The sequence below is a fragment of the Miniopterus natalensis genome, chromosome 2, assembly GCF_054644295.1.
Source record: "Miniopterus natalensis isolate mMinNat1 chromosome 2, mMinNat1.hap1, whole genome shotgun sequence".
Lineage (NCBI taxonomy): Eukaryota > Metazoa > Chordata > Mammalia > Chiroptera > Miniopteridae > Miniopterus > Miniopterus natalensis.
Window position 1 is genome coordinate 145,464,856 of NC_142082.1, and position 13,781 is coordinate 145,478,636.

Sequence of the window (13,781 nt, forward strand, 5' to 3'; positions counted from 1 at the left end):
AACAAAAACAAAAAGGATTGTATGAACTTAGAGTAATATTCAAGCTATATTAAGCCAAAAAAGGCGCCCGGCCGGGCATGGCACAGCGGTTGAGCGTTGACCTAGGATCCAGGTGTTCGGGGTTCGATTCCTGGTCAGGGCACATGCCCGGGTTGTGGGCTCAATCCCCAGTGGGGGGTGTGCAGGAGGCAGCCGATCAATGACTATCTCATCATTGATGTTTCTCTCTCTCTCCCTCTCCCTTCCTCTCTCTGAAATCAATAAAGATATATTTTTTAAAAAAAAAACGGCAAAATACAAAAAAAGTATACACTCTTCATTTTAAGAAGGGGAACTAAAAAAAATCAAAAAACAAACAAACAAACAAAAAAAACCCTGGAAAAATAACCAGAAACTAAAGAAACTGATTACCACCAGAGCATGGGTCGGGGATGGTACAGAAGAGAAAGGGCAGGGAAGAGGGTAACAACCTCTAAGTATATCTTCTCTTACATTTTAAATTTTAGAATCATATTAAGTGTTTTGCACATTCATAAATAAAATTAAAGGAATAAGAATGGGGAAAAACACAAAATTGTATACAAATGGAAAAAATATGAATTTTACTGTATTTTAAATAATACCCAGGAAAAAAAAGAATCTAATCACTGAATTTTTTAACACACTACTGATGATACAGCTTCAGTATGAACACACGAAAAAAGAACTGCGAACAATCTTTAACTCTATTTAGCACATTTACTGTTTGCAGTGGTATGGGTATAACAATTCTGAAAATATTCTCTATGTACTATAGAACTGACAAGATGGAGTAAATATACTTGGAAATAGGATTCTCAATGCAGGTGAAGAGAGATACATGGAATGGAAGAAGGCAAAAAGAAACTTGTGTGGACTAATACTTAGGGATATCAGTACAGCCTTATGATTTTCAAAATATGTATATTTCTATTTAAAATAAACAAACTTCCTAGCTCTGTCCTCTGAAAGGCCTGAAAGAAAAAATAACCCAATAACAATGAGCATACCTACTACCCAGATCTTGGTTTCTATATACCACTGAGGAATCAGGACGCCTTGGAGAAATAGGTGATGCTAGAGAGCTGGATAAGCAAAATACAAGTTGAACTTGGAAGATCTTACCTTGTAGAAAGCAAGAAAGAGTTCAAAAATAATGGGAACATGTTAAAAAGACACAGAAGCCGTCTTGAAAGGGTGCCTAGTGGACAAATTTAAGCAGCAAAATGCGTAACATAATGGATTTTAATCCATTGTATAAAATAAAAATCTAATAAATAAGAATGAAAATACTTTTATCATAGATTGCTAACTAATAAATGTCAAAGGAATAATATAGTTAGGAAATAAGTAAGCATCATACATCCTTCATAATAACTGATTCAAGCAAGAATCATCAATGGAGGTTAAAACTATTGGGTAAAAGTTTGATGGTAAGCAAGGTATGTTCCTGGTCTCCAAGAATGTCTCCACAGGTTATTCATTATAAAAAAGAAAATGGAAACTTCACAGTGGAGAAACCAAGAGGACACCACCTTAACCAAAGTTAACATCAGCACTAATGGGACAAAATGACATCATGCCTCCTACCAAAAATGCTTAACCTAAATCTAATCCTGAAAAAAACATCTGACAAATCCAAATTCTATAATACAGTTGTCAGCCTATACTGTTCAAAAATGGTGACATCATGAAAGGCTGAAGAACTAAAGATATGTAATACAAGATCTTGGTTTGGGAAGGTAAGTATGATTGCTAAAAAGACATCTTTGGGACAGTAGGTAATATTTGAATAAGCTCTGTATATTAGATAATACAATTATATCCATGTTAAGTTTTCTATATTTGAAAACTGCACTACTGTCACATAAGAGAATGCTTTTATTCTAAGGTGATATATACTTATATTTCTGAGTAAAGGGCATTAACTACAATGATATCAAAGGATTAAAGAGTAATAATATGAATAATAATGTATGTGTACATACCCACACCATCATATAAAAAGAGAAAAATATAAAGCAAATGTGACAAAATAACAATTGGTTGATATTAATGAAATGTAAGCAAGAGTTCACATACAGATAGCAAAAAAAAGTTAATTAAAAAAAACCAAAACATGGCAAGGAAAAAAGGTTCACCATTTCTCTCACAAATAGATTTTTTACTACTAGATTGAATTAATTCATTGCAATATGGGACTACCTGGGAAAAACTACTCAGAAATTCAGAAGTTTGACTTTTTAATGGTGTAAACTAAAAAGATTATACCAAAGCACTTAAGCACTCTTGACCTAGTACTTGTGAGTGCACTTGGAGGTACAGCCTGCTAAGGTACTAACTACTGTTTATGAAGCACTAAGTGGTCTGATCTGAGCTCAAGTACACTGAAAATTCACTTAATCTATAAACCATTATGGAAAGTGTGATCAACTTGGGCATTATTACTGATAAATTTAAATTCAGCCCCATCTCTAAAGAATTACAGGTTATGTATTTTCTGCATAGGACCCAAACTTACAGTCCTATTTTAAAAGAATGTTCCTACTGACCACATGTATGTTTAATTTAATAACTTACTTATTTAAAATTAACCAATGGACAAAATAAAATTTCATCCAAAAACATTAAAGATGAGTATGTCATGATTATATAATAAATATCTTTGTTCACACAGCAACTGACCATTAAACACTACTAAGTAAGAATTTACCAAATAGTAAAAAATCAGAAAGGAAGACAAGAATTATATACTTTACATATTTCACAGTAAGATGCATATTCCAACAATGGGTTCTTATATAACTTTATTCAAATAGTGCTTCATAAAAAGCAACATTTTAGTTACCCCATTATATGGTAATAAAAAAAATCATTTACTAAGAGAAACAAAAGGTAAACATACCTAGAAGGTGAAATACTACCTGAAGATATTTAACAACTATGGATAATGGGGGATTATGTATAAGACAATGCTTTGTAAAATGTAAAGCAGGTATAAATGTGAAATGAAAGCACCAGGGAAGGGAGCAGAAAGGGGAAGGGGAGAAAGTGTGGACTGAAAAGCTGTAGAATATACTTTCCTAACTGGTGATTATGGCTGACACTTAAGATTGAGAATTTGATAGAACCTACAACCTTTTTAAAAAAGAAGTAACTCATATGCTTCAAAGAAAAGTTTGAGTAGTGTAAAGAAATTTTTTCTAAGTGTTATTTTTCTAAGATTGAATAATAGCAATTGGTTCAGAAATCTGAAATGACAAAAATAAAATCTCACATAGAAAAATGGTTTAAAAAATGAAAACGAAGTGCATTAAACAAAACAGGCTACTGTTAGTATTGTTATTTTTATAGGCATTTATACAATGTAAGTTAACTCCCCTAAGCAATACTTAGATCAACAAAATCCTCACAGAGAAAAAAACATTCAGTAAATTCAATAAAACAAATGGTATCCCACTTGTGGAGAATATTATAAAGTACTATGTAGAAAAAAACACACACCTAGATATTAAGGAAAACTTATTTTTAATTAATTTTTTAAAATCCAAATAATACAAATACAGTTAGGATAAGTTCAAATTAGTAGTTTCATTTATTCTTTTTTCCCCTTAACTGAAGTGGAGCCGTTGTTATATCTCAAGCCCAGAGACAAAGTGTAGGGTGTGTCTAGATTCTGCTTAGGGATGACAGGTGCAGCTTGAGCAGGTGCCCTAGACCAGATGTCACCTAGAAATTTTGTTCTGGATGTAGCCCTGTCCAACATGCTGATGCCAAGTTAAACCAGTTATCTCAGCAGCTAAATTGGTTTCATTACAATACTTAGATCAGCTGTTCTCAAACTTCAGCATACTTAAGAATCACCTGTAGCACACTTTTTAAAAATACAGTGTTCCAGACTACTAATATCTAAAACCACTGATCAATCTTTGCACCACTAAAGCAGGACAATTAAATATTATACACTTCATGATCTAAAGAACATAGCACTACCTATTAGGAATGCCCAAAATATTGAACTTGAATGTCATCAACCTTTAGACCCAACTATCAGTTTTCAGGAAATAAATACAGGGCATAGAGGAACAGGTTAATTGACACTAGGAGGAAGTGATCAACCAAATCCAGAATTTGGGACATACTAAAGGACAAACGATCTCATTACTTCAACAAATCAATGGCATAATGGGAAAAGGAAAAGGAACTATTAAGAACTAATGAGGTAAAACAACCAAAACAACAGATTTGGCCGCCCCACTACAAAATTCTCTTGCAGTAAGATGGGGAGGGTGGATCCTGCAAACACTGAGATATATTATTTTTTTATCCTCACCTGAGGATATTTTTTCCGTTGCTTGTCAGAGAGAGTGTGTGTGAGAGAGAGAAACACTGATGTGAGAAAGACACATCAATTGGTTCCCTCCCATATGCACCCCAACCAGGGTGAGCCTGCAACCCAGGCACATGCCCTTGGCCGGAATTGAACCCAGGACACTTCAGTTTGCAGGCTAATGCTCTAACCACTGAGCCCGACAGGCTAGGGTTGACTTAGATATTAATAGAACTATGGACCCATCATTTCTGGCCAACAATTCAGAATGTGGAAGCTATTCCTAGGTATCACCAAGAGATTTCAGTTCCAACAACAGGTTATTACAATGTACTTCATCAACAGGGTATATGCCTTGCTGAAAGGCATTCATTTCCAATTTACAACATAATGAATATGGAAAAGTATCCAAGCACAAGTGAAAGTTCTTTGTTTTGAAACAGAAAAATAAGTTAGACTCTATTTTTAATAACATAATTCTTGGAAAGCCTAATGAAATTCATAGATAATCTGAATGGTACTGAGTGACAATTTACTCTAAACCAACTCTTTATTCCAGGTTCCCCAAAAGTTTTATTTAACAAGTGGATGCATTTAATAAATTTTATGATAGGTAAACAATACCAGTACCAATTAGCATTTGTGTATTTTTTTAAATTTTATTTTTGTTTAAAATATTACAGATGTCCCTTTTTTTCCCCCAATGAGCCATTCGACCCTGTCCCCTCCCCTTCCCCAGTCTCTCTCCCCACCATTGTTCGTGTCCTTGAGTTATGCATATAAATTCTCTGGTTACTCTCTCCCCCTCCACCCACTCGCCCTCCTCCATCCTTCTGACATTCGTCAGTCTGATCTATGCATTTTTGTATACTTCTGAATAGGGAGAATCAATCTGCCTATTTCCTTGGCTCTACCACGGATAACTGAACTAACGATATTTGTATCTATTTGAAATTCAAAAGCCAATACTTTTGCTTTTCATAAAAATGCTTCTAATATCAAGTTGTAAAATATTTGAAGATAATCTTTAATCTTAACATTTCCATTTTAAACTACAGTAAGTTTGGACCTTGAGCCAATATCTACTTACAAGTAGTTTCCCTAAAATCAAAATTCATGATATTACTTCTCAGTTTTTAAGTTGTGGAACTGACGTAAATACAAACTTTTAGCAGGACTACCACTATCATCATATTTCAACAAAAGGAATTATTATTCCAAAATACAACGTTCTAAAACAATGTAATTAATGATTCTGCTACAATTCTTTAGAGAGGCTTGTTTAGACAAGTTTAAAAAACAAAAATTTAAATGTAAATATCCTGTTAAAAAAAGAAGCCTCTAGTTAGAATGATAAACAAGGGAAATAAAGAGAAGTTAATTGCCTTTTGGGGGCTGCTGGTTCAAATGAGGATCTTAAGTTAAAAGAAGACTAATCAATCAAATAAAATTAATTGTAAATTGTTTCACTGTAAAGAACACCATGCCAGTATATAAACCACTGCCTGAGACTTAAAAATCTTTGGCCCTGGCTGGGTAGCTCGGTTGGTTAGGGCACTATCCAGATACACCAAGGTTGTGGGTTTGCTCTCTGGTCAGGGCATACAAGAGGCAGCCAATGAATGCATAAATAAATGGAACAACAAATTAATGTTTCTCTCTCTCTCAAACCTAATTTTTAAAAAATCTTTATCATGGTCACATGTTTTCATCACATTATAGTTTAGAAAAATATTGTTTTATTTCTCAAACTATACTCCACAGAACTCAGTAGGTGTTCCTCAAACATGGGGTTTCACACCACAACCCTCGTGATGTGTGGTGGGGGTTTGGGAAACATCATTTACTATGGGTATGGGAAGGGAGGTAATAACTAGGGTTTCTCCAGTGTCAACAGTTCCACAATGCACACTAACAAACTGAAGTCTCTAAGAAGTTCTGCAATACAGAACCAAGTTTAGCTTTATTGCTCAAATTCATTTGGCCCTTTTTTCAAGGAAACATACTGATATTTCAGGAAAACGAGTTTTTAATACAACACAAATTGGGAATTCCTATTCTAATTGATCCTGAATAACAAAGAATGTGGTGGTGATGGTGGTGGCAGATCAAAGAAGCAGAAACAGGCAGAATCCCCCAACCCTGACTGGTATGTCTTCCTAATTCCCAATTCCTACAAACCCCATTTTTAACAGTAACCTTAATAGGGTCTATACCACTCTGAAAAATGCCCAATAACCAGCCTTTACCAAATAATAAGTACTCTAAATACCTAAAAATATGTAGAGTACTTACTTGCTTGCTGACTAATGCACCTAAATTCTAATGAATTAAAATGTTTGTTTTTCCTTCCTTTCCAACTTCTATCATTAAGTTGAGAATATAAAAGAGTCACAGAAGAGATATAGGTGTCTATCAAAGTGATAGTGGATTTCACACATGACCAACTATGAAAAAAACTGAATCTACAACAGAGTCGAGGTGGGATTATAAAAGGGTACTTCTATTTAGAAACAGACATTTTTAGTTAACATCTGAAGCAGAAAACATAAATGCAAAAAAGCATATAAACATTTTTGAGAGTAAGAGTTATTAGTTTGAATCCTCAGTGAAATTTTTATCTTCAGTAAACTATCTATCTTGGAAAGAGATTTATTTCTGCTTTGGGGCAAATTTAAGCTGCTTAAAGTGTGGTAAGATACACCACTAACCTAGCGGAGCTCTAATCAGTCTTTCAACTTTCTCCACTTTCTACTCTTCCTTTTAACAAATCTGCATGTCCTTTAAAGTGTAACAGAGTATCAGGAGATATAAAAATCAGGTTTGTTCAAAATGAAAAGATACAGTTTAAAATTGAATTTAAAATGCATATATGAATAATTTATTTAGATACAGTTGTTCTTCCAGTCTCTTTATTACTTTTATTTTCCTTCCTTGAAAAAGAGCAATCTCTGTTTATCAATTCTGTTTAGCAACACACAAATTCAATGTATTACTTTATTTGTGTATTTATTACAATCTTGAAGCATTCTTTCACTTAACCTCAAGTAATTCATAAAAGGTTTTCTCTTAAAAGAAGTGATCTACATGGTGGACACTAGCCACAGAACACGTGAATGTATCCATTCTACTTAACTGATAAATGTAAACTCTATTGGTATAACTTAGGAATGGCTTTATCCACCAGGGGAAACAGAATAAACTCACAATGCAACTGAAAATTCACTATGGTGGGTGGAACTCTACAATTAAGTTTCTGACTATTCTAAAGGTAGTTATGTGTAAAGACATCATTTAATGTTATAAGAAAACCAGTAACATATAATTTTGTATAATATATTTTTAATGTCTAAGATATTTCACTTCCTTTCCAAAAAATTAAGTTTTATAATGGAAACATCAAGTTAACCTTAAGTATAGCTGTACTACTGGAGTCAGTAAGTTAAACAAAATTCTTCAAGTTAAGTATCTGAAATATTTACCTAAATCTTTATACCAAGGCTTCAAATTCTTAATGGAAATAAGAGTATTACTTCCCCCCAATCTTAATACCAAAACAGAACAACAACAATAAAAATTCAGAGTAAATAAGGAACACTGGGTAAAGATACGCATGGGCATAAATTAAACCTTATGTAATTTTCAATTATACTTTAATTTCTTAAAATCATTTGTGACCAACCAACTGAATTCATAATAGACAGATTAAACATTACTAAACACATGTCAGGAATATAACTTTTTTGTCCAATTAACAAATGCCCCTAAAGCCATTTCAATTTTTTTTTGCACTTTAATTTCTCCATTTATGAAATGTGTAAAATTATACCTTATGCTTTTATGTTAGGGATAATCTAATAATAAGCATTTGTGGAATATATTGAGGTGTACATGCCAAGAAAGGAACTAAGCGCAAACAAAATATGTAGACATCATAGATGATTAATATTCAATTTTTAAAGCATTCTTTTACATGCATCAGTAAACACATTAAAAAAATTACGCCAATGTTGAAACAAATAATCACTGCATTTTCAATTTTAGATTTTGAGAAATCTTTGTAGACAGTCTACATGTTTGATACAATCAAGCTAACTTTTGGCAGACAAAAACCCAATCTCTATATTTAATGACGTCTATGTTTGTATCAAAACAAACATAAAAATGTTAGAATATATACATGGTCAGAATACTAGTTTGCTCTTATTTATTTAAATATCTGTAATATCATGAAGATATATGATAAAATATTAGGCTAACAGCCATTATCCAATTAATAATAAAATTACAGAACAATGTCAGCAAATATGAAACTCGTAGAGTAAATGAGAACTACCACATTTAAGGACAGTCTTACAATAGATCAAATGAAAAAGCAGCTCATATTAAAGAAATTATCCCACCTATGATTTATAAAACACATTATCTGCTCATCAGAAACCATGATATTCAATTCAATTTGATATATGGAAGAGGGAACTTACAAAGTCACTTGGTTACTATGTCTTACTATGCAGAGGCACTTTTATGGTTAAGTAACAGAATCACTGTGAAAGCTTGGCATCCTGTCTGCCAGTTAAGATTTTTCAGAGGAAGGTGTAAAACCCAGCATAATACATGTCCTCTAACTGTGCAATATTACACCACTATAAAAAAAAAAAAAACTTTCAGAGTTGGTAGTACCCAATTTTTGACCAGCATATTTCTTTTGTATTTCTTTAGAAGCCATGTAAATCTTCACATGGTTTTATTTTCCAAAACAAATGCTCAACTTTTTTCCTAGTAGCCTAGCTACAACCCTACAAAAACAAACGTAGAGTGACATATGGAGGGAAAAACAAGTTTAGCTAAAGACACAGACCAAAAGCAGCTTCTAATAAGAGCATAAGTTCAAACTGATCTGAGAACAATGTAAAAAGTTGCAAACAACCTTGAAACTATATAGTTAAAAATAGTACCTATAAGTATCACCAATGGATGATATGATCTCAAGATAGAAATCAAAACTGGAAAAGCAGTATTTATGTAACTTGTAAAAAACTGGAAGTCTAAAACCCTGTTAGGATAAATATAAATTCTTCAGAAAAACACACATCTATCTCATGAATCATACAGTACCTTATGGATATTAAATTTCAATCAGTCAATCCAGTAAGTATCAGGCATAACTTTAAATGTATATATTAAACAGTCTAAAATCCAAATGGTTCAAACTGATTACCAGAAAGCCAGGGGCATGTATTAACAGTATTCCACTCAAGATTATAAATGGAAATGAGCAAGTGAGTATCACTATAAATATAAAAGCATAAACTTCTTGCCACATTACTAAATCAATGTTATGGAGGTTAATTTTTGTTTTACTTTGCTTTTTGCTTTAGTCCTTTATCTAAAAATGTACTCTAACACACATCACAGACACACAGTAGATAACAACTAATCATATTTAATATTTTCTAGACTTCTGTGTAGCTCAATAACTACCCACAAAGTTCTGTGAACTCTTCAGCTTCAAGCCTGAAGTCAATCTATAATAGCCAATAGAAAGCACACCTGTGCAATTACTACATTCCTATTTCAGAATGCTAAACATAACACAGACTATCCACACTGGGATATTACATTTGGATCAATGGTAAATGCCAAACTCAAATTATACAGATGCCACATTATTTATAGAAGGCCATCCTATAATATCATTATTAAAAAGCAGTAAGTATAAAGGGCAGTATTTTAGTTTTAAATAACCACCACCAACTACAGACCCTCTATGGGTAAGTAAACATTAAAAATAAAAGATGACCTCATAATAAATTACAATATAAAAATATTCCTAGGAAAGACACTGGGAGAAAAAAATTAAAGTTGAATCACAAAATATATCATCTAAACTTATCACATACCAACTGAATAAGAAATTTACTTTGGCAAATAAATAATCAAAATGAAGAGGAGAATTAAAGAAAAATCCAAATCATAGTACTTCCTTTCACAGTTATCTCTAATTTTCCTAATTATATAATAATCCTTTTGAATGTGTTTAAGTGACTTGAAAATTAAAAAATATATTCTAAAAACATTCCTGGTCACCTAAGGCACCAACATGTTCTGCTATGTAGAAATATTCTACTGAAAAACTACTCAGCGACAAGGCTCCACACAAGAGGTTTCATTTTATAAAAACCTTAAAGTCAAAATTTAAAAATACAAAGAAGTTTCCAAAACAAAGAAAAAAATTTCCCAAGGGATACAAAGTTTCATTAACTATCTTAACTCTTTTCCTTAAGCATCACCTTTCTGCCCCTCCTTGGATATCAAGCAATCAATAACAATGTCACAAAAGAATGTTTATCAAGATGGGGGCGTGGGGTGTCACCTGTATAATGGTTCTGTATAAAAAATGTAAACAAACCTAAAATAGGTGAGGAAAATTTCCACCACCCTACAACCTCATTTTGTGGACATTTAATGTTTTCCAGGCTGAAATTAACAGAACTTTAGAAATTAGTGTGCAAGGTTTAGTGTGTGTGTGTGTGTGTGTGCGCGTGTGTTTGCTAAAAACAAATCTCCCCACAAGTCCCTTATTTCCAAATACTGTGCAAGAGTCACTACTACTCACCGCAAGTAATACTGTTTTAAAGCAAAGGCAGCGTTAGAACAACTTCTGGGAAAGTTGAACTCTTCAACAATTTCTCCCCACTGATTCTTCTCAGAAACCTGTTAAAAACACAGCCACGCTTGTCTGAAAATGCACAATCCAAGAAAACTCTAACCTAACTATGAAATAAATACCCATTCTACAGAGATCTGTAGATACCCAGGCATCAATGGGTGTTTCGGATCGATCCTAAAGAGTTACTAAGCAAAGACTTCTTGAATCACCGTATTTTCACCCGTGAGCCCTGTATTTAACAGCACTTGTTTTGTTTGGGGGGCGGGAGAGGGGGTCTGGTGGGTTTGTTTTGTTTTTGAAGCCCGGACAATAACCAATCGCAAGTCCCTCTGTCGCCCCCTTTTAAATCTCAACGCGGTCCGTTTACACTAAAAGAAAAAAAAAAAAAGTTCAAAAGGATCAATACTGTTCCGGACAGCGACGTCCGCAGGTTCTGGGGGGGCCGGGGCCAGGGCCGATTCCGATCCCTCTCCCAGATCTATCCATCTCCATAGGCCCTTCTTTGAGGCCTACAGCTTCTGCCTAGCCTTGAAGCCTAAGATGGCTATTTGGAGACAGGTCCTGGTTTCTTTTGTTAGCTGTATAAACCGAGGGCGATGGGGCCGAGGCTGTGCCCCCGGCTGCCGGGATCATTTCACAGCCGATTATCGATGTTAAACCTGCCCGCGCTAATTTTGAGTTGCACGAAAACTGCTCTCAGAGTCTGTGTGTCTCTGTGTCTCCGCCTGTGCTAGAGCGGCAGCCGCGGCAGAGCTGACGAGCGAGCGAGCGGGCGGGCGGGCGCGGGCGCGGGGAGGGCGCGGGGCTTCCGCGGGCGCCCCGCACGCCCGCACTCCCCGCCGCGGCGCTCAGACCCCGCCGGGCGGGCCGGGCGGCGGGCAGGGCGCGAGCCGGCGCCGGGCCGCCCGCCCGCCCGAGCCCCGCGCCCGCCGCGCGCACGCGAGCCACCAGGCCAAAAACAGCCCCGCCGCCGTCCGCCTCCGAGCCACCGGCTGCGAGCGAAAAGAACGCCTTTGGCCCCCGCGGGCCACCCCCCCGGCCCCGAGCGCCCACTCCGGGGTCAAAGGAGACTTTTTGGAAGAGGCCAGCGAGAGGGAAATACAAATTAAAACTTCCACTCACCTTCGCGAATCCGCCTAAAGTAGTGACTCTGGTGTAGAGACCGTGAAGATCCAGCTCCTTCCCACCCACCGCAGGGATTTTTTTAAAAGGCGACCTGCGGGAGAGAGAAAGCCCCGCACTTGTCAGCCGGGACCCCGCGCCCGGCCCGGGCGGGAGAGCCCCGTTCGCCCCGGCTCGCCCCGGCGCTGCCCCCCCGGTTCTGCTCTCACCCTCTGCTGTGGTGGAACTGCCGCAGCTCGTCCAGGAAAGCGAGTCCCTTTCTCCGCTCGTCCGGAGGCGCCTTCCCCGTCGAGTTTGCCATTATTTTTTCAAAGGAGGTTTTAAAAAAAACCAGATCGGTGTTTTAAAAGCGCCCCCCGCTCCCTGCGCTTCCTACCAGAGCCCGGAGCCCATTCCTCGGCCGGCGGCGGCGGGGCTCAGTCATGGGCCGGCGGTGGTGGCGGCGGCGGCGGCGGCGGCGGCGGCGCAGGGAGGGAGGGAGGGAGGGGGAGGAGGAGGAGGAGGAGGGGAAGGAGGGAGCGGGAGGCCTGGGGGAGAGGAGGGAAGGAGGGAGGGGAATTTCTAAAAAAGTTTAAAGAAATCGGAGCGAAACTAGAGGGGCAGGCGACTGCCGGATCCGCGCGAAGCCGCGGGGCGAGCGCGGCCCCCACCCCTTCCTTCCCTCCCTCCCCGCGGCCCGGCTCTCGCCCGCCTCTCAGCGCCGCCGGCTCTGGCGGCTCGGCCGGGGGACGCGATTCAACATGGTGCTGCTGCCGGGGGCGCGCGAGCGAGCGAGCGAGCGAGCGAGGGGAAAGGCGAGCCGACGGTGAGGGGTCGGGGAGGCTGGAGGCCCGGGAGTTTCGGCGGCCGCGGCGGCGGCGGCGGCGGCGGCGGCGGCGGGGCTGGGGCAGGCGGGGCTGGGGGTGGGGAGGGGGAGGTCTGTGTGGTGGTTTGTGGAAAGCAGGGTGACAGCGTGTATTCCGGCCGCGGCTCCGCGGGGCCCTCGCACACATTCACGCGCGGCCTCGGCCGCCTCGGCCGGGGCGTCCAGAGCAGAAGGCACCGGCGGCAGCCGAGCCGCTCCGCGCCGCCCGCCCGCTTCCCTCCCCGTCAGCCTCCCTCGCTGCCGCCGCCAGCGCCGCCGCCACGGCCGGGCGGCCAGCGCCGCACAGCGACCCCCGAGGGCCGGCCGCGGCACTGCGCCTGGCTCCACACCGCCCCGGCTGCTCCTCGCGGGGAACAATAGACTCGGCTCGCCGGGTTTAGGGTTCATCTGCAATGTGCCGCACATTTCACACGCACACAAAGCCGGCGGAAAGGGGGGCGGCGCGGGGAAACGGCCACTACCGGTTGTTTGAGGGTTAGGGGTGGAGGCGATGTTCGCGGCCCCGGCCGGCGCGGGGAGGGCGGCCGGGCGTCCCCGCCCGCGCGACGGGGCCCGGGTGGCGCTCGGCAGGAAAACGAAGCTCAGAGGGGCAGCTCCTCACGCTCCGCATCGTCCACAGCTTGGAATAAAGTCAAGTTGTTACCTTTTTCCCCCCGCAAAGGTCTAAAGGAATCGTCTTTTTTGAGCCTTGTGCTAGTATATGGGGGGTTTGGTTAGCACATTGTCAATGAATTACCCACAAACTAACTTTGGCAAACTGTAAATTCAGTGTG

At 39.2% G+C, this 13,781-nt stretch overlaps 1 protein-coding gene across 1 annotated transcript in view; it reads right to left on the reverse strand.

Annotated features, from left to right (window-relative positions):
* Nucleotides 1-12,535, reverse strand: part of ARID2 (AT-rich interaction domain 2) — a 157,696-nt gene extending 145,161 nt beyond the window's left edge. Inside the window, exons 1-3 of the mRNA XM_087814707.1 lie at nt 12,353-12,535; nt 12,144-12,237; nt 10,968-11,065 (exon numbers count right to left, since the gene is read on the reverse strand). Of these exons, the coding sequence (XP_087670833.1) occupies nt 10,968-11,065; nt 12,144-12,237; nt 12,353-12,444 (284 nt within the window). The 5' untranslated portion in view covers nt 12,445-12,535. The remainder of the gene's footprint in view (nt 1-10,967; nt 11,066-12,143; nt 12,238-12,352) is intronic.
* Between the last annotated feature and the right edge of the window lie 1,246 nt (nt 12,536-13,781).